Source organism: Ovis canadensis, chromosome 3, assembly GCF_042477335.2.
Source record: "Ovis canadensis isolate MfBH-ARS-UI-01 breed Bighorn chromosome 3, ARS-UI_OviCan_v2, whole genome shotgun sequence".
Taxonomy (NCBI): domain Eukaryota; kingdom Metazoa; phylum Chordata; class Mammalia; order Artiodactyla; family Bovidae; genus Ovis; species Ovis canadensis.
In genome coordinates, this window is record NC_091247.1 from 35,803,860 (window position 1) to 35,824,731 (window position 20,872).

General features: G+C 37.6%; 2 protein-coding genes across 4 annotated transcripts in view; one reads left to right on the plus strand and one right to left on the minus strand.

Moving 5' to 3' along the window:
- SPDYA (speedy/RINGO cell cycle regulator family member A) overlaps positions 1 to 7,767 on the plus strand; it is a 36,379-nt gene extending 28,612 nt beyond the window's left edge. For all 3 annotated transcript variants that reach the window (XM_069582898.1, XM_069582901.1, XM_069582899.1), the window contains one exon: positions 7,143 to 7,767. In XM_069582898.1, coding sequence (XP_069438999.1) covers positions 7,143 to 7,231 — 89 coding nt within the window. In that variant the 3' untranslated portion in view covers positions 7,232 to 7,767. The remainder of the gene's footprint in view (positions 1 to 7,142) is intronic.
- Positions 4,207 to 19,559, minus strand: TRMT61B (tRNA methyltransferase 61B). Its single transcript, XM_069582890.1, has 7 exons — positions 18,655 to 19,559; positions 15,945 to 16,047; positions 12,927 to 13,117; positions 9,104 to 9,195; positions 8,403 to 8,629; positions 7,613 to 7,690; positions 4,207 to 7,528 (listed from the first exon to the last, which is right to left on the minus strand). The coding sequence occupies exons 1-7, from the start codon at positions 19,366 to 19,368 to the stop codon at positions 7,485 to 7,487; spliced, it is 1,449 nt and encodes a 482-aa protein (XP_069438991.1). The 5' UTR covers positions 19,369 to 19,559; the 3' UTR covers positions 4,207 to 7,484.
- Between the last annotated feature and the right edge of the window lie 1,313 nt (positions 19,560 to 20,872).

A 20,872-nucleotide genomic window follows, 5' to 3' on the forward strand; every position in this document is an offset into this window, starting at 1 on the left:
AAAAGAAATGCAAAAAAGCAAAATGGCTGTCTGAGGAGGCCTTACAAATAGCTATGAAAAGAAGAGAAATGAAAAGCAAAGGAGAAAAGGAAAGATATACCCATTTGAATGTAGAGTTCCAAAGAAAAGCAAGAAGAGATAAGAAAGCTTTCCTCAAAAAAAAAAAAAAAAGAAAGCTTTCCTCAGTGATCAATGCAAAGAAATAAAGGAAAACAACAGAATGGGAAAGACTAGAGATCTCTTCAAGGAAATTAGAGATACAAGGGAAGATTTCATGCAAAGATGGGCTCAATAAAGGACAGAAATGGTATGGACCTAACAGAAGCAGGAGATATTAAGCGGTGGCAAGAATACACAGAAGAACTATACAAAAAAGATCTTCATGACCCAGATAACCACAATGGTGTGATCACTCACCTAGAGCCAGACATCCTGGAATGTGAAGTCAAGTGGGCCTTAGGAAGCGTCACTACGAGCAAAGCTAGTGGAGGTGATGAAATTCCAGTTGAGCTATTTCAAATCCTAAAAGATGATGCTGTGAAAGTGCTGCACTCAATATGCCAATAAATTTGGAAAACTCAGCAGTGGCCACAGGACTGGAAAAGGTTAGTTTTCATTCCAATCCCAAAGAAAGGCAATGACAAAGAATGCTCAAACTACTGCACAATTGCACTTATCTCACATGCTAGTAACGGAGAAGGCGATGGCGCCCCACTCCAGTATTCTTGCCTGGAAAATCCCATGGACAGAGGAGCCTAGTAGGCTGCAGTCCATGGGGTCGCGAAGAGTCGGACACGACTGAGCGACTTCCCTTTCACTTTTCACTTTCATGCATTGGAGAAGGAAATGGCAGCCCACTCCAGTGTTCTTGCCTGGAGAATCCCAGGGACGGGGGAGCCTGGTGGGCTGCCATCTATAGGGTCACACAGCGTCGGACATGACTGAAGTGACTTAGCAGCAGCAGCAGCAGCACATGCTAGTAAAGTAATGCTCAAAATTCTCCAAGCCAGGCTTCAGCAATATGTGAGCCGTGAACTCCCAGATGTTCAAGCTGATTTTAGGAAAGGCAGAGGAACCAGAGATCAAATTGCCAACATCCGCTGGATCATCTAAAAAGCAAGAAAGTTCCAGAAAAACATCTATTTCTGCTTTGTTGACTATGCCAAATCCTTTGACTGTGTGGATCACAATAAACTGGAAAATTCTGAAAGAGATGGGAATACCAGATCACCTGACCTGCCTCTTGAGAAACATATGCAGGTCAGGAAGCAACAGTTAGAACTGGACATGGAACAACAGACTGGTTCCAAATAAGAAAAGGAGTACGTCAAGGCTGTATACTGTCACCCTGCTTATTTAACTTATATGCAGAGTACATCATGAGAAATGCTGTGCTGGATGAAGCACAAGCTGGAATCAAGATTGCCGGGAGAAACAGCAATAATCTTAGATATGCAGATAACACCACCCTTATGACAGAAAGCAAAGAAGAACTAAAGAGGCTCTTGATGAAAGTGAAAGAGGAGAGTGAAACAGTTGACTTACAGCTCAACATTCAGAAAACAAAGATCATGGCATCCGGTCCCATCACTTCATGGCAAATAGGTGGGGAAACAGTGGCTGACTTTATTTTTCTGGGCTCCAAAATCACTGCAGATGGTGTTTGCAGCCATGAAATTAAAAGACACTTACTCCTTGGAAGGAAAGTTATAACCAACCTAGACAGCATACTGAAAAGTAGAAACATTACTTTGTCAACAAAGATCCGTCTAGTCAAGGCTATGGTTTTTCCAGTGGTCATGTATGGATGTGAGAGTTGAACTGTAAAGAAAGCTGAGCGCAGAAGAATTGATGCTTTTGAACTGTGGTGTTGGAGAAGACTCTTGAGAGTCTCTTGGACTGCAAGGAGATCCAGCCAGTCCATCCAAAAGGAGATCAGTCCTGGGTGTTCATTGGAAGGACTGATGTTGAAGCCGAAACTCCAATACTTTGGCCACCTGCTGCAAAGAGCTGACTCATTTGAAAAGACCCTGATGCTGGGAAAGATTTAGGGCAGGAGGAGAAGGGGATTACAGAGGATGAGATGGTTGGATGGCATCACAGACTCAATGGACATGAGTTTGGGTAAGCTCGGGGAGTTGGTGATGGACAGGGAGGCCTGGCGTGCTGCAGTTCATGGGGTTGCAAAGAGTCGGACACGACTGAGCAACTGAACTGAACTGAACCATGAAATGGAAATACATTGAGTCAACCACATTCTAATTTCCATTTAAATTATATTTAGAAAGGTTGTTTTTCTCTGACATTTCCCAATTTGAAACAGAACCAGAATAATACTCTAGCAGCAGTGATCCTTTTTACTTCTTATAGTACCTTTGTCCCAGATTTTCACCCATCTGAACATAGGACTGCAATTTCTTACGGCTCATTATTTCAGAATTTCACCTATTTATTTTTACCACGTCCTTATAGCAGTAGCTACTGAAGTTTTACTAAAAGAGAAACTAATCTCTTAAGACTCTTGAAGGTAAGGGTCATGCCTGTCATTGTTCCCTTCCTTGCCCAGACGGTAAAGAATCTGCCTGCAATTTGGGAGACCTGGGTTTGATCCTTGGGTTGGGAAGATCTCCTGGAGAAGGGCATGGCAGCCCACTCTAGTATTCCTTCCTGGAGAATTCCATGGACAGAGGAGCCTGGTGGGCTATAGTCCATGGGGGTCACAAAGTCAGACACGACTGAACAACACTTTCACTTTCACTGGCCATAGTAATCACTAAATTTTTGACTGATCGTTTAGTCTCTTCCCTTGTAACATCTTCAAGCATAATTTTTATTCGTTCACTCATATTGGAGGGTAAATAGGATCTTATAAGAGTTGCCTTTAAGTATCCCTCCTCTCTGGCAGCTTTTTGCTTATACTCTTATCTTCATAACAGGTAAGATTTACTAGATGTTTAAAATGTTCCATGCAATGTACTGATTGTTTTATATTCATAACCTCACTAATACTCACAGCCAAGCCTAAGGTAAATATTAGTATTTCCACTTTGTAGATAAGGAAGCAGAGGCTTAGAGAGGTTAAATACTTTCCGCAAGGTGATAAGAGTGACACTTGAACCCAGGTCTGAATCTACTACAGCCTGAATTCCAATGATGCTATACTGATCTCTTTGATGAAATCCTGCCTTCTGTGGTAAAAATAATTTGCCACAGAAGTCCTAGCTGACTGCCAAGGACTAAGGAGTTGGTGAAAGCATTAAGAACGAAGTCCCTGATGGAAGGCTGTATGAACTAGAAGAGAATTCCAACCACAATTTGAACAAATATTTAAAGAAAGAAGAACAGAAGCACTTACATTTTATTCAAACTAGCCCCTCAGATATCAAGAGTAGTCACAGCCTGTGCTTAGACTTTGATATTTCAACGGGAAATCAGAGTGCAGCAAGGGAGGAAGAAGCTCTGCCAGTCAGCTTGCTTCAAGGAGAGGGAAAACAAAAAACAAAAAAAAAAAACAAAAAAACAGGTCTTTGAGGGATTTTAGGTGAAAAGGGGGGCACTTGATTTAGGGCAATTGTAAATGGAATTGTGCTTTCATCTGTTTCTGGATGAACACTCTGACACCCTGGCTTAGGATATATAAGTCCTATATAGGAAGAAACAATTACTTTCTCATTTCTGTTTTGTTCTCAGCATTAACTCAAGGCTAATGTAAAACCTGTTGTTTCAGGATGACAGAGGGTAGGCAATACAAAGAAAAATTATTGTTGATACCTACATTTGACCAATAAACATTTATATTCATTTTCCCTCAATAGGTTTAACAAGAGAGTGAGCTAATTGGGGCTGGGGAGGTTTAAGGATAACATGATATTATCAGGACTGTGGTCATTCTCTTACTGCCTCAGCAGCTGTTGATGCCAGTAGTGGCCTCTATTCAGCAAAATTCTCTTCCTCCAGTTCACATAAGGTTGTTGGAATCACCTAAGGTTTGTGGTTGCAGACAATTCATTGCAGACAATTCATTCTCCAGGAGAGATACGAAGAACTGATGCTCTGCTCTGGGCTTTTATGCTAAAACTAGCAATAGATGGTATCCATGCTTCCATCCTTCTTTCAGATATAAGCAACTTCTTGCTTTTCAGGTTAAGATCATGTTTTTCTACCTTAACATTTTTTTTTTCTCAAAACAACATGTTCAACAACAAGTTTATATAAACATTTATAACATTTATTAAGAATAAAATAGTTGATTTTGATAAGGTTGTGGGAGATAGAGGAAGCATTCTGTACAAATTTACATGCATCACAATCACCAATCATGTGCTAAGCTACCTTATAAAGGTTTAAACAAATAATTTTTCCTCAGAAGTAAATCCTTCTCATTTAACACTTGACTTCACCAAGAAATCCTGAAGTGGCAGTATGACATTCATTTTACTGATGAATAAACAAACTCAGAAAAGTCACGGTTGCATAGTAAAACAGCAACAATAAAAATACCAAGATGGAACCCAGTTTTATCTGAAGAGATAGTACATGTTTATACCAACTAAATTACCTTAAGCTATTTTAGGCTAATCTATGTGAAACATGGGTACATATTATTATGTATTATCTGAGGACTCCCGAGAGTTTAGAGTGAAGCCAAGGGAAAGAAAGCAATATACCAAACCTTACTCCTGGGTCCTGTAGGCAGGCAGGAGACATTCCAACTGCTATATAATCTAAAAGCAAGTAATTTTCCCTCAAAAATAAATCATTCTCTGAATTTGCTTATTTACTTTTGTCGTTACCACTGTTCTAGTCATCCCATTTTAAAATCCTTAATGAAGGCATAATCAGGGCTTATAAATTACCAATGCTAATTATATAATCAACATTTACGAGCACAAAAGATTTCAAAATTAACTCTGCAGGGTAAAAGACATAGTGCAGCCTGTTCCAAGGAAGTAATTTATGAGCTGGGTGTTGACTGAATCCCGTTCAGCCCAGAGAAATAAGGGAAAGGGCTTCTGAACAGTGGATGAACGTTTAAGTATATATAGCTTCTCTCCCTCTATATCCAGTGAACCACCAGCTTATCTGGTTCTTCCTTTACAATAATTTTTTAGATTCTCTCCTCTTCCACCATTCCTAGTTGTATATTCTAATCACCTCATAGTTGTACACAATGTATTACTATCAAATTTCTCATTTAATGGTTTTTCCTTCCTTTAAATACTCAGACACTGCTAACAGACTTTTAAAAAATACCTGCTTTTGCATAAACACGGAAACTTAACTTTCCTACTGATTCTGAAGTAAGTTCAAAATCAAAGTTTTCCACAATCCATGAGCTATATACTTACATTTCTCCCTAGAACAACCAAGTCAACATTGATGAAATCATACCTGATCCAGTGTAGGCTTCAAAGCCATCAGCAAACTTTTACTGACCATTTACTGGGTGGAAAAGTCAGGATTTCTGAAAGTTACTAGGAAGACAGTTGTGAGTCAGTCACAGATCTTTAGGAGTATTTTATGGTAAATGAGGGCCAGACATGAACTGAGAAAGCTAACTTTAGAAGAAGGCATCTGTCCCACAAACTGAATTATAAAGATGCTTAGTATTCAATGAAGAGATGGATAAAGGGCTTAAACTGGACTTTGATTAAATATACAAATAAATGTTTATTTACTTCTGTAGTTTTGTTATCAACTCCTTGTTCAGTTCAACGTCTACTGAGCAGTGTACCAAACCAATTATTCTACATGAAACAGGAGAAAGTACAACTTTTCTCTCTTCTTTAAGTCATCCCCTTCTCCAAAAAGTACAATTAGGGCCTGTGTTCAAAACAATAAATAGAAGGGCAGAAGAATGGGGAGTATTCCATGATGGAATTTAAAAATGTATGTTAGAACTTCTATACACCTGGAAATCTTATGAAAACTTTAAAGCCATTATTGTTATATGAGTGTTCAGATACTTAGCACACAGAAATAGTATGAGAAGACTTCTGTGCTTATGATTTAATCACTTCTCTAAATGCAATCAAAGTGATTTTTTTTTTCAAAACACAGATCTAAGCATGTTACCCCTTACTTCACTAAACCCTTCAGTAGCACCCCATTTTTCTTGGGTTAGACCAACTCCGTGACAGGTCTGCGAGATCCTGCATGGCTTGACCCCTACCTTCTTTTCAGTCTCTTTTCAGTCAACCACAATATCACTGACCCTTTTTGTGCTCATTTCCCTTGCTGTAATTAACTCTTACCTACCCTTCAGGTCTTGGCTCAGTTGTCACTTGCACAGGTAATTACTTTACCTGATCGAAATCTCTATTGTACCCTGTACTTTTCTGAAGCATTTACAACAGTTTTAGTTTTATATTTGTGTGATTTTTCTCATGTCTATCTCTATTACAGGGTATAAAATCTAAAAAGGCAGAGATTTTAGACTAGATTTTTCCACATAATGAAAAGTATGTAAAATGTTTTTTAGGATATGTATATTACGTAGTTCTAACCTAAGAGATAAGTAGCATTTATCCTTACAGGCACTACTTCAAAACCTATAAAAATCTATATTTAAATAATAACTCTAAGCTTATGTTTATCTGTAAAATATGGATAACCTTAAGGATGAGCAACACATATTAAATAAAAAGACATTATAAAGTCCTTAAGACATGTAAGGCACATGGTAAATGCTAAATGACTGGTACCTATGAATAATAAAATCTAGTCCTAATTAGTTCATATATATAAAGTGTATCTCTCCAAACTTTATTTTAGCTGCATCATGCAGCTTGCAAGATTTTAGTACCCTGACCAGGGACTGAACCTGGGCCATGGCAATGAAAGTGCCAAGCTCTAACAACTGGACCGCCAGGGAACTCCACAAACATTTGACTTACATAACAGAATAATTCTGATGTTCTTTCAAACTGTTAAAATAATTCTGTGAAGGGCAAAAGAGAGTCAAGAATTGTTACATCTTTTGTTACAATTTTAAAGAAAGTGATACCATTATCATTTTTTCCCTATTATTTACTATAGCCTAGACTTGTTATTTTTTAAGATACATACAAGCCATTAAGGTATATATTTAAAATACACAGATACATAAAATTTACCTCAAAATGCATATTTTATTTTGGTAGCCAATGACCATCAATCAAACAAAGAAAAGAAAACTAATTTCATGAAGAAAGACAAATCTATGGAGTGGTTTACAGGAAGTGAAGAATGAAATGGCTCAACTAAACCAACTTGGAATCATTTACTACAAAATGCCAAACTGCAAGACAAGTGTCGAAATGGGACATTTAAGCAGTTTTGAAATGTTACATGTTTCTCCAGCTTTTATTACTTTTCAAAGTTACATGTAAAAATACAAATCATAGTGATAGCTAAAAATACCAATCTATGAAAGTAGTGATTTGCAATATAAAGTTCTATTTTGATACTTTTCAAGTCTTCAAATCAGTTGTCATCTGAGGTACTCAGTTAAGTTGTGGTTTGCACTTCCTCAACTTGACAAGAAAAGCTAAATTAAGGGGAGAAAAAGGTAAGGTGATTGCAATAATGAGAAGAAAACACCATATAATATAGCCTGAAAAAAATTACTCACCTGTATGACCAATTTGCCAGTGTATAGGTCTAGCAATATAGGGAAACGATCCATAGGGAAAATCAGAATGTGATTCTTCTGTTATAGAACAAAATATGTATTATAAGCAACATAAAATATTTGACAATTTGTTTACAAAACTGTTAAACAACAAATTACTGTCCCTTGTAAGTTTTTTCTCTCAGGTTTTTGTTTTTTTTTTTAGTGTTTGTTTTGGAGCTATTCTGACAGTTATCTTACAGAAACAACTTGTCAAGGATTACATGATAAACTTTATATATGGTTTTATTACCAAATGAATAAGCCAATATCATAAATCTGTAGATGACTGAAAACTTGTTTATGGTCTAAATAATGTGTATATGCAATAAGGAACTAAATTTAGTTCTCGGAAAAATTCCAGCAGCATACTAGAAGTTGCTTTTTGGAATATTAGCTATTTGCATACCAAGTCCTATTAAATTCTTTCCCTTCAGTGATAATCACTGATCTAAATTTAAAACATTCTTTAGTATATTTAAAGTATTTCATAAGCCAACCCCCTTATCACAAATATGAATATTATAATATTCAATTCTTCAAAGGTATCAGAGTTTTACATAAAAGGCAGGAAAAGTCATGATTCTTTCTCTTAGAGATTTTAACTTAATAGAATAAATACATTTCAATTTCCATAGGATAAAATAATAAATCCCTGAGAAATATTTTTATAATGTATTGCTCATACACTCAGGAATATATTCTCCATTTATTATTGCAAACACATGCATAAAATAGAATTGAAGCTCACCTTGGTCATCATATTGAAACATCTCACCTTCAATTCTAACTTTTTCTTGAGAGTGTGCTTGTAAGTCTGTGTTGATTTTAGGTTCTACTTTTTGAGCTAAAATTCCATTTTTCTGTCTGGCAAGGCAAACCAACCAATCTCTGACAATAACTTCACTTATCTTTTCACATGAGAGGGCAAGTTCACAGATGCGAATTCCATCTAAAAGTTCAATAACCTGTGTGATGCTTTCAAAAAGTGAAAAATGTACTTTAAACTTCTACTACAGCAATAACTTTAAGTTCATTATACCACTTATCCTAATTTAAATGCTATACTGAAATCAAGATGGGGGAAACAAGTAAAAATGCAAGTTAGGGCACAAAAGAGAATACTAAATAAAAAAATATAGATTACACTTTTAAAAACTTTTCTTCTAAATTGTCAGAAGAACTAGCCATCTTATATTACTGTTTATGTAAAGAATGATTTAACCAGAAATATAACTAAATTTGGGACATATGCTCTTTCATAAGTTTTACTAGATAAAATATACATCTAACTCAGTTTTAAAACAAAAGTGTGTTTAAAATAACATTAAACTATGGCTGATTTATGTTGATATATGGCAGAAACCAACACAATATTGTAAAGCAATTATCCTCCAATTAAAAATAAATTAAAAAAATAACATTACAAAAAAGAACAGTCACATTACTCACTTTGCTAGATATACGGCACATATACCACCCTGTTTAAGATTTGGGAATAAAACAGGCAAAGCAACTTGAGGATTCAACATATCCAAAGCTACCTATAGTGGGGAAAGAGAATCAGACTGAGTTTTGTTTAAATAAAACATGTATTTCTTATTGTGGTAAAATGATACACTTTGAGAAAGCAGTTAAAATACCCAGTTAAAGTATTTCACTTTTTAGAATACAGTACTGATGATGATCATTTTACTTCTCTCAAAAAGGCACATTTATTATACATTTTGTCATAATTCTTGACTACATAAAAACTGTAATGGCAAGTCTTGTACTTGACAATATTGATAATACAGGAATCTTTAGCTTCTTGTATACATAAACACACACAGAGTTGCCCCTTGAATAATATGCATTTGAACTGTGCAGGTCCACTTACACAAGGATTTTTTCAATAGTAAACACTACAGAACTACACGATCTACATTTGGTTAAATCTGAAGATGTAGAACCCTTGGATATAATGGAACCATGGAGAGGGAGTCCTGACTGTAAGTTATACTCAGATTTCTGACTGCAAGCAGGATTGTTGCCTCTAAACTTCGTGTTGTTCAAAGGTCCACTGTATATATAAAATTTCAATGCTTTATTTCAGCCTTTTGCAATAGAAATTCACACTATCTCAAATGTGTATTTTCATGTTCAAAAGAAAACTTCTGAATATTAATTTTAGAGACTCTATAAGAATCATGTCCCTTATTTCTTTACTCTTCATTCAATTGCAGAATACAAGGCTGTATACTCAAAAGATGTCAAATGAATACAATGAGAAAGTGAAATTTTCAAAAAAATTTCATTGAAAACAAAAATAAATAGCCAAAATAGAAAATAACTGACTTACTGATAACTCCAGAAATCTAATCTAGTTGGCACATCCTTAAATTTACTAAATTAGAAAGTATTCTGTTCACGTTTTTTTTAAAAAAATAATAGGTCATCATTCATTAATAATTTATTAACCAAATATTTATTGAGCAACTTCCATGTGCCAAGTATCTTGCTAAGTGGTAAAAATAAAATGGGAGCTTACATTCTGTTTCATAGGAACTTATATTCTAATTAAGGGATAGGCATTAAACAAAAATTCAATAAATATGTAATTCAGAGAGTAATGAGTGACATGAACTACGAGATTATAAAGGAGAATATGAAGGACAGAATGACAGGGCAAGGAAAGGAAGTGATAATTTTATACATAAGCTGGTCATGGAGAGACCTGAAGAAAGTGATTAAGCTCACCCTGTGGAAATTTAGGGGGGACGTGTACTCCAGATGGAGAGAAGAGCAAATACAAATGCTCTGAGGCTGAAGCGTATTTGGTGAGTCTGAGAAGGCTACTGTCGCTGCAGTGGGGACAAAAGTGGGAAAGTGGCAAGAGAAGAGTTCTCAGATGATGGGGATGTGGTGGAAACGGGGGAGGGAAAAATTATGCAGAATCTTACAGACTTTAGCTTTATTCATGAAGAGAGAAGCCACTGGAGAGTTTTAGACATGATCTGACTTTCTAAACTTTTTTGAGTGTCGTAAACATACCATAAAACTTGGCATTTCAAGTGTACATAGTTCAGTGGCCTTAAGTATATTCTGACTTGGGCAAGGAAAGACTTGCATTAGCAAATAGCATTGAATGGGATAAGACAGAGCCAATTAGAATTAGGACTGGCTGTGAGATATGAGAGAAGTAAGAATAAATTCAATGTTTTTAGCTTAAGCTACTGAATAGAGTAAATTTTCCTCATTTACTATTGAGGAAAATGACTAAGACAATGGGAAGAACAAGCCTGGGGAGAAATATTTGAGAATTCAGATTTGGACGTGAGTTTAAGATGCCTATTAGATATCCAAGTAAAGATCTCAATGACTAATCAAGGGGCCAACATTGTAGACATAAATGGATTTATTTGATTGTAGTCTTATATTATTGACAAGGACCAAAAGTCAGACTACCAAGCAGCCTGCCAATCCAAAGCTCTTAACAGTATTACCATTCATTAGCCACTCAGATCAGAAATTTAGAGTCATTACTTTCTTTACCTTGAATTCTCTTTTAAGAATCTGTAGACTTATGATGCTTCTGTTTGGATTAAAATCACCTAGTCCTACAAATCTATCTCTTAGTATTTCTCAAATTCATCCTACTGCTAATGCATAGAAACCAAACTTACGGTTACCAAATGAGAAACAGGTGGGAGTGATAAAGTAGGAGTTTGGGACTGCCAGATACAAACTATTATATATAAAATAGATAATCTAAACAACAAGGTCCTACTGTATAAACACAGGGAGCTATATTCAGTGTCTGTTGTTGTTCAGTAGCCCAGTTGTGTCCAACTCTTTGCAACTCCATGGACTGCAGCACACCAGGCTTCCCTGTCTCTCACCATTTCCCAAAGTTTGCCCAAGTTTATTCACTGAATCAGTGATGCTGACCCCCATCTCACCCTCTCTCACACTCTTCTGCCTTCAATCTTTCCCAGCATCAAGGTCTTTTCCAGTGAGACAGCTGTTTTGCATCAGGTGGACAAAGGATTGGAGCTTCAGCTTCAGCATCAGTCCTTCCAATGAGTATTCAGGGTTGATTTCCTTTAAGATTGACTGGTTTGATCTCCTCACTGTCCGAGAGATTCTCAATTGTCTTCTCCAGCACCACAGTTCAAAGACATCAGTTCTTCGGCACTCAGTCTTCTTTATTGTCCAGCTCTCACATCCATACATGGCTACTGGAAAGACCACAGCCTTGATTATATGGACTTTCGTTGGCAAAGTGATGTCTTTGCTTTTTAATACACCATCTAGGTTTGTCATAGTTTTCCTGCCAAGAAGCAGTCATCTAATTTCATGGCTGCAGTCACCATTTGCAGTGATTTTAGTGCTCAAGAAGAGGAAATCTATCACTGTTTCAAACTTTTCCCCTTCTATTTGCCATGGAGTGGTGACGCTGGATGCCATGATCTTAGTTTTTTTAATATTGAGTTTTAAGCTGCCTTTTTCACTCTCCTCTTTCACCCTCATCAAAAGAGTCTCTTTAGTTCCTCTTCACTTTCTGCCATTAAAGTGTATCATCTGCATATCTGAGGTTGTTGATCTCTCTCCGGAAATCTTGATTCCAGCTCGTAACTCATTCAGCCTGGCATTTCACATGATGGACTCTGTATATAACTTAAATAAACAGGGTGACAATAAACAGCCTTGTCATGCTCCTTTCTCAATTTTGAACAAGTCAGTTGTTCCATATAAGATTCTTACTGTTGCTTCTTGACCCGCAGACAGGTAAGATGGTCTGGTATTCTCATCTCTTTAACAGTTTTCCAGTTTGTTGTGAGCCACACAGTTAAAGGCTTTAGCATAGTCAATGAAACAGCAGTGGATGTTTTTCTGGAATTCCCTTGCTTTTTCTATGATCCAGCAAATGTTGGTAATTTGATCTCTGGTTCCTCTACCTTTTCTAAACCCAGCTGTGCCTCTGGAAGTTCTTGCTTCACATAACTTTGCGAGTTACAGTCCAGGGGTTGCAAAGAGTCAGATACAACTGAAGTGGCTGAGCATGGCACGCACAGCATAGGCACATTTATTAACAACTCTGGCACCTAATTCAGTATATATCTCTGCTCTAAATCCCACCACGATATTAAAGGAAAATATTCCTCCCACTCTTAGAAATGGAAATGGGACAAATAATGAAGGAAGATCCTTTTCCATACAAAAGAAGTGTGGTCTTTGTTTTCTTTGTACTCAGTATTAGGTAATATCATAGGACCCACTTTAGAAAACTTACCGCATCAAATGTTAAAGATTGTATGTCCTCGGTTGCTCCTAAAATATCCTTATGAATAAAATCTACATTGTCTGGCCAATCTTCTACATGACTTATTTTCCATGAATCACGCCAGTGTCTATAGTTCTTCATAGCCAGTTTGTGGTGGTCCTTTCTAATTTCGAAACTTATGACTCGTCCTTGTGATCCAACTTAATTAAAAACAAATTATGACAGTATATAGTATAAATCAGTTTATTAAAAATGTCAAAAATTTATTTTTCAAAGTATTTCATGGGCATGAAAAAATAATTCAAATGGTTCAAGGTTAAAAAAGTCTCTATCCTATCCCAAATCCCCAGTCAGTCTCCCTCTTCAGAGGCAACCATATCACCACAGTTATTTACCCTTCCCAAGATAGTCAGTACCTCTACAAGTGTGCAAGTATCTCTTTTTCTGTTTTTAACACAGTGTCCCATCATACATACTGTCCTGTACCTTTCTTCTTATTTACCAATGGCATCAGTGATTAACGATCTACTGAATTTTTTAAAAGAGCTCTTATGTTCCCTTGTATGGCTATGTTTATTTAACCAGTCACCTGCCAAAGAACATTTAGCTTGTTTCTCATCTTCCGCTATTACAAACAATACCCCAGTGACAATTATTTTGCCTAGGTCTTTGTAAACATCAGCCAGTTATATATATATAGGATAAAGTCCTAAAAATGGAATTGCTGACTCAAAGGATATGTGAATTTTTTTTATTTTGAAAATTATTACCAAATTGTTCTCCAAAAAGATGATACCAATTTACATTTGACCAATAATGTATTAGAGTGCTTATTTCTCCATACTCTCTCCAAAAGAGTTATCAAACTTTTTATTAACCTAAAAATTGCATACAGTTTATCACTATAGTTTTAACTTGCATGTCTTTTGTTAGGATGAAGTTAGTTAGGCCTTTTGGATACTTAAAAGATACTTGGGGCTTCCCTTGTGGCTCAGCTGGTAAAGAATCTGCCTGCAATGTGGGAGACCTGGGTTCAATCCCAGGGTTGGGAAGATCCCCTGGAGAAGGGAAAGGCTACTCACTCCAGTATTCTGGCCTGGAAAATTCCAGGGTCACAAAGAGTCAAATAAGACTGAGCCACTTTCACTTCACTTTCAAAGATACTTGTATTTTTGTGTGTGTCTGAAAAACTTTCAAACTATCATAGTAATACTGCAGTCTCACAGAAAACTACTACATTTTAAATACAGCAATTAATTTTCTATCACTCTCTATATGAGGTGATTTGATTTGGAGGCTGTCCCAGGTCAATCAGTCTATAGTTAAAATGAGTTTAAATTCCAGCATGTGTCTTTAAAATGTAAGTCCAGCTGTAATTCATCATGTTCTCAAGGGATAAATGTTAATAGCATAAGCTAACCGTTTCGAAAATTATGGAGCAAAAATATCCATCCTGAAGGTAAATAGCAATGATTTCTTGATCACTCATAGGTTGGGATTATTCATGCTATGTGACCCTCCTCCAACACTATAGGTATTAGAAATATGGACACTCCTATCTCACAAACTTTTATGTTTTTGTCAAATGCATTTAGGAATCAGTCACAGACTGTGAAGAAATGGCTGCCTTTATGCACAGAAAAGAGTGCAACAAAAGATGTGGGGAGCCCAAAATGAATTTCCTGACCCAGTATAAGCTGGATTATGTTTGTATGTGATGACATTAGGTCAAAAAACAAAAGGTTTAATTCAATATATGTCTATCTGTAATCTTTATAAAATCTACCCACATACACCTACAATTGCTCTAACAATGTTTATTAGCTTAAAAAGAATACACTAATAAAAACAACATGAATGATTTTTTTTAAAATTTATCCAAAGAGAGTGCTGTCTATTATTAGGTGAGAAAGGGAACACCGCAGAGGCAGTCAAACAAGCCAAAGCAACCTTGACAATCAGAGGAATTCAGTGACCAAAAGGAGCAGTAATCAGCTACAACAATAACCAGAATTCAAGTGGTGGTAACATGAACAGATATTTATGCTTACTATATACCTCTTGATTTTTGACCTTCAAGCAGCACTTTAACCAACTGACAATTTTTAGAGACTTGGTCTAAGAAAGGAAAATTCTTCATGATCTAGTTTTATTTTAATAGTTTAATTAATTTATTCATGAACAATGATAATTCTTTGCCTCTAATAGTATATGACTCTTCTCCAGCAGCTGACAGCTCTTTTCCCCCTTCTATAGTTTCTGATACTGAGTATTCATTTGGCAGTATTATTAACAAAAACATGTACACATGTGCACCAAAAGACAAGCACAAGAATGTTCAGAGGAGCACTGGAGCACTGTTTACAACATTCAACTCAAATGCCTATCAACAGCAGAATGGATAAACTGTGCTTTACTCACAAAATGGCAACTAAAATGAAATAACCACTGCTACATGCAATGACTGAACCTCACAAACAGAATGTTGAATGAAAGTAACCTGATTCAAAAGCGTATAGTACTCAAGGATTCCTTTTATGTAAGATTCAAAACAGGCAAAATTCATCAATGGTGATTAAAGTCAGAGTAGTGGTTACCTTCTACTTTTGGATAGGATAAGGACTGAGAGGGATTTGAGGTTTCAACAGTACAATAATATTCCCTATCTTGATCTGGGCAATAATTATATGAGTGTGGTCACTACATAAAAATTCAATGAAGTATACACTAATGATCTGTGCACTTTTCTGCAGCTGTGTTATGTTCTAATAAAAATTTCAGTTAAAAAAAAGCATGGAAGGAGCAATAGAAAGCAAAGAGAGAGAGGGTTAGACAGAAAATAACTTGAATAAATGTACAAAATAGAAAAATCATTGCTTACATTTGATTTCAAGGAGAATGCTCTCTATCACAAAGTTATGTGAACATTTTCTGAAACATCTGTATCTATTTAACTTTCTGTTATTATGAACAGATTGAATGTTTTCTTTGTCATCTAAATTCAATTCATTTACCCTAATCTCTTACCTGCTTTGGATAAAAATAAGCTCATTCCACCAGAGCCCGAGCCAGCTTCCAAAACAGTATCACCTGGGTGGATATTCATCATCGACAGTATCATATTTATATCCTATGATTGAAATACAGCAAGGGTGATTGTGTGGCCAATAAATATGTACTAAGCACCTACACCTTCAAATACTATGTTGGGCTTGGAGAAAAGTGGAGGGGAAAAAAAAGGATTAAACTCTCGCCCTTTCTACCAAGAGTTTATAGTTTACTTGACAAAATGAGAGATTGAGGAATCAATTAGCAAATACAGAAGAACTTAAGTATAATACTGAAATTACAGACAATAAGTAACATTAAGAGCTCAGAGAAAGGAGAGAAATCAGCAGACTATCCTAGCTTAAAGACATAGAAAATGTAAGGAAACAGTCACAAGGTAGGGACAGCTTTCAACAAAAAAGAGGTAGAATAAAACACAGTTTGCTTATCTGAATCCAGGCTAAAGCATTTAAACTTAACATGGTAAGTAACTAGGATGTGTCACTGAGGTAATATAAATGGCATTTTATAAAGATTAATCTGTCAGGGCAATACGGGATATACTAGAACTGAGAAAAAGTAGAGGCAGAAAGACAAGTTAGGAAGTTATTACATAATCTGCATTAAATGATGAATTCTCATTTAGAATTAGGATACCAGGAACAGACAGGACACATTTGCCAAATTTTATAACTAAAGAATTGTTTTGTTAACAGGAATATCACGGATGATAGTAGTAATAGCTGTTTATTGAAACTTCACCAGGTGCCAGGCTTCTGTTAACTATGCAAACTGCTTTCAAATATTATCTTGTTTAATCAGAATAATAATGAGAAAATGATCACCATTGCCATTATAAGGATGAGAAATCAGAAAGTTTAAGTAATTTGCCCAAAGTCACACAGCCAGGAATTAAGTGGGCAAGTAATACTGATGCTGAACTCCCAAACACCATGCAGTTGACTGTTACACTATTTGTTATAAATGCTATATAGAGAAAAATGTTAGCATTTATTTCATCATTCCCCCCAATAGCAAACCTTTCAAAGTTGCTAATAAGCAGCATATCAATTAAGTTTTTACTATCTTTTTCTTCTCTGGGAAAAGCTGCAATGAAAATTCTAAAAAAAAAAAAAAGATCCTCTGTTGAATCACAAAAAAAAACTGTGTATTAAATATGGGTTTGGCTGCATAAGAAACTACTAATATTTAACAGGTACAGTGGTCCAATTGAAAGCCAAAATGTATCTTCTGAAATGATGGACTAAGACTTGAACCCAATGATACATAGATACATAATATTTAAGGTGTACACTTCAAAAAGTTTCAGTCACAAATTCAAAGTCTTTCAGACACACATATCCTTTCCCGTCTGTCAGGCACATGGGAGCAGAGGTGGGAGGGGGCACAGATAATTTCACACAGGAGTGGGAGGCAGCTCCAGCAATCATTTCAATGAAATGCCCACGAGAAGCAATTCTGTTTCCTTGGCTCTTTCATATAAGACATAGAAACATTTCATTATATATCACAATGTAATAATAATAGAAATAAGCACACAATAAATGTAATGTGCTTAAATCAACCTCAAAACACCTCCCCCCACCCCCATCCTAGTCTGCGGAAAAATTGTCTTCCATGAATCCGGTCCCTGGTGCCAAAAAGGTTGGGGATCATTGCTCTAGGACATGAGGTCTACGTTGAAAGCAAGGACTATAGTTCACCACTACACCTCCCTAAAATAGTGCCCTGAATGTATAAAGTTGGTGGTTATTTGCTGAAGAAAAAATGAATGATTCTTCATCTAGGACTGGAGGAAGAGTTGTTATAATTACAAATGAACATTCTACTCAAGGACAGTGACTATGATGAATGATTAAAATAATCCACTAGCAATGGATATAAAACTGTAACAAGGAATTGGTAGATAATTTCCTTTAAAGAATATCCCTTTTATGTTTAGTGTCTAATTTTAGCTGTTTTAATACAAACATTTTTCCCTAATGATAAAAGCATAGTAATAAATCTTTTGTTAATAAAATATATTTTGGTCACCTGATGTGAAGAGTGTAATCATTTGGAAAAAAATCCTAATGCTGAGAAAGATTGAGGGCAGGAGGAGAATGGGGAGACAGAGAATGAGATGGTTGGATAACATCACGGAATCAATGGACATGAGTTTGAGCAAACTAAGGGAGACAGTGAAGGGCTGGGAAGCCTGGCATGCTGCAGTCCCTGGAGTTGCTGAGTCAGACACAGCTTAATGACTGAACAACAACCTCTAATAACTTACCTCATTAAGTATGATGCTTAAAATATCACCACAGTGGTACTAAACAATTGTCCTCAAGAGTTCAACATTCTCTTGAAGGCTGAACCTGCAAACTTAAGTATTATGGGGAATAAATGTATATTCTTATTAAATGCCTAGTGAGTCCACATCACTCCATAATAGTAAGTCACTTTACAGATCAGAGAATCGAGGCTCCCAAGTTAAAATTAAAATCTGGCTGTTTCTTCCTGGAATTAGAAATCAAAATATATGTAATAGCCATTGGTTATAGCCATTGGTTAAAAAAAAAAAAAAGTGAGAATAGAAACTTGAAATATTCTGAGAGGTGCTTTAAGTACATTAATCAGGTCTGTAGTACTGCATCCGTTTTGCTCTTAGTAACTCCCATGGCATTACCTTAGGATACGTTATGGCAGGCCCTCTTTGCATCAGTAACACATAATCCTCCAATGCCGGCCTCCTCAGCATGAAGTGCTTACCAGAGGAACTCCTCAGAATCTGGCCGGGAAACTTCCCCACGATCTCGCTGAACGGGACTGTCCCCCAATTACTATTTAAGTGTCCGGCGTTGCTCAACCTAAATAATTTTTTAAATTGTGTTTCTCTCTTCCCAGTCTCAGCCAAAATCAGCTCCCCAACCCGAAAAGGCACCACTCTGGAAGCGGACCAGGAGGAGGAGACGTGAAAGATTTCGTCCTTGGTGGCAGGCTGGACCAAGGCGGACACTGAGGGACTCCCGGATCCCGGGTGTGCAGGATCCGTCCGGCCCTGGTCTCCACTCGAGCCCTCGCTCTCTTGAGGGGGTGACTCCTCTCGCGGCGTCGGGAGTCCGAAGCTTTCCGGCGACGATAGACATCTGGTCCCAAGTCCCCGGACAGGGGGAGGGAGAGATGGAGGCGAGTCTGCGTCTGGGGCTTTCCTCTGTGCCGCCTCGCGCTCTCCTTCTTCATTTCCCGTGTCTCTAGGTGAGGCTTTAAAACACAGTAACCGGCCTCTCTCGAAGGACTCTCGCCCAAGGCCGCGCAGGAAGAGACAAGTCCTGAATCCTGGAAACCTCTGGAGGCGCCGCAGCGGTAGTAGGACCAGACCCACACACCTGGTTGACAGCATGACGACCCGCGCAGGCGCAGTCGCAGGCGAGTGACGGACGGCCCGGCGAGGCTCCGCCTCTCGCTGCGCGTAGCAGTGACGCAGCCTCTCTTGGCTGGACAACTATTGAGCGGGAAGAGCACAGCTACCGCGGTTGTCTCCAGAGGGGGCGAGGTGGCCGCCCGTCCTCGCAGACTGACTGTCCCATGAGTGGGACCCTTTCCTGCACGGGGGCGCGTTTTCCTCTTTGGAATGTGTTCAGACTAAACAATTGACCGCTGGCACATCTCCACCAGCCTCGTCCGGGGACGAGAGGATTAACAGAGACACAGCCTGTCAAAGCGCTGTCTAAGCTGATACAAGACGTATCAGTTAGCTCGCTAGTCATCAGGAACAGGAACGTCACTCAGTCACCATCAGTAAAACTGGCCGCGAGATGTGTTTTACAGATTGCATTTGTACCTACCACCAGCTGACTGTCTCTCCTTTCCCGGCTGACCGCCTCCTTCTTCCTCTGGTCTCAGCGAGTCCCTTTTGACCGGGCTCTGACTACTTGCATGTCCTCCACAGGCCCTGGGAATAGGCCACCCTAGATTAAAGTGATTGCATCCACCGTGTGCTCATTTAACAGAATTGTTTTCAGTAACTGAAATATAATACTTAGTTTAAGTATTTTACCCTCCTCAAAACTAAGCAAAATTTTAGTGTCAAAATGGGAAAGTGAAAGTCGCTCAGTCAGGTCTGACTCTTTGCGACCCCCGTGGACTTCTCCATGGAATTCTCCAGGCCAGAATACTGGGGTGGTTAGCCTATCCTTTCTCCAGGAGATCTTCCCCACCCAGGAATGGGACTGGGGTTTTCTTCGTTGCAGGCGGAGTCTTTACCAACTGAGCTATCAGGGAAAGACCTTTGCTAAAACAGGAGTGGCAGAGTAGAGGGGTGTTATAGGCTACATTTCATTCCCCACACCATTCCCCAGCCCCCGCCTGCTAAATTCATGCACTGAAGTCCTAACCTTAAATACTTCAGAATGGGACTGTATTTGGAGACAGGGTCTTTAAAGAGGTAATTAACTTAAATGCCATTAGAGTGAGCCCTAATCCAGTATGACTGCTGTCCTCATAAGAAGAGACGAGGATCCAGAGGGAACACCATGTGAAGACAGGCCGAAAATGACCATCTACAGTCAAGGCAAGAAGACTCAGAGGAAACCAGACCTGCCAACACCTTGATGTTGGACTTCAAGCTTCCAGAACTGTGAGAAAATTAATTCAATTGTTTAAGAAAAAAAAAGAAAGAATTGACTGCTTTCTAATTCTCTCTTGCTGAATCTCTTAAAAAAATTTTATTTCCAGGTTTTGGCACACACACACCCCCCCATTTTTAAATAAAAATGAATTTAACCCTAAAAACTAAACAAAAGTAATAACAGGGGGAAAGTGATAAAATCTCATTTGACATTAAATATCACTAACTTGTTTGCTTAATGTTAATTCAGTCGATAAAAGTTCATTGAGGGTTCGGC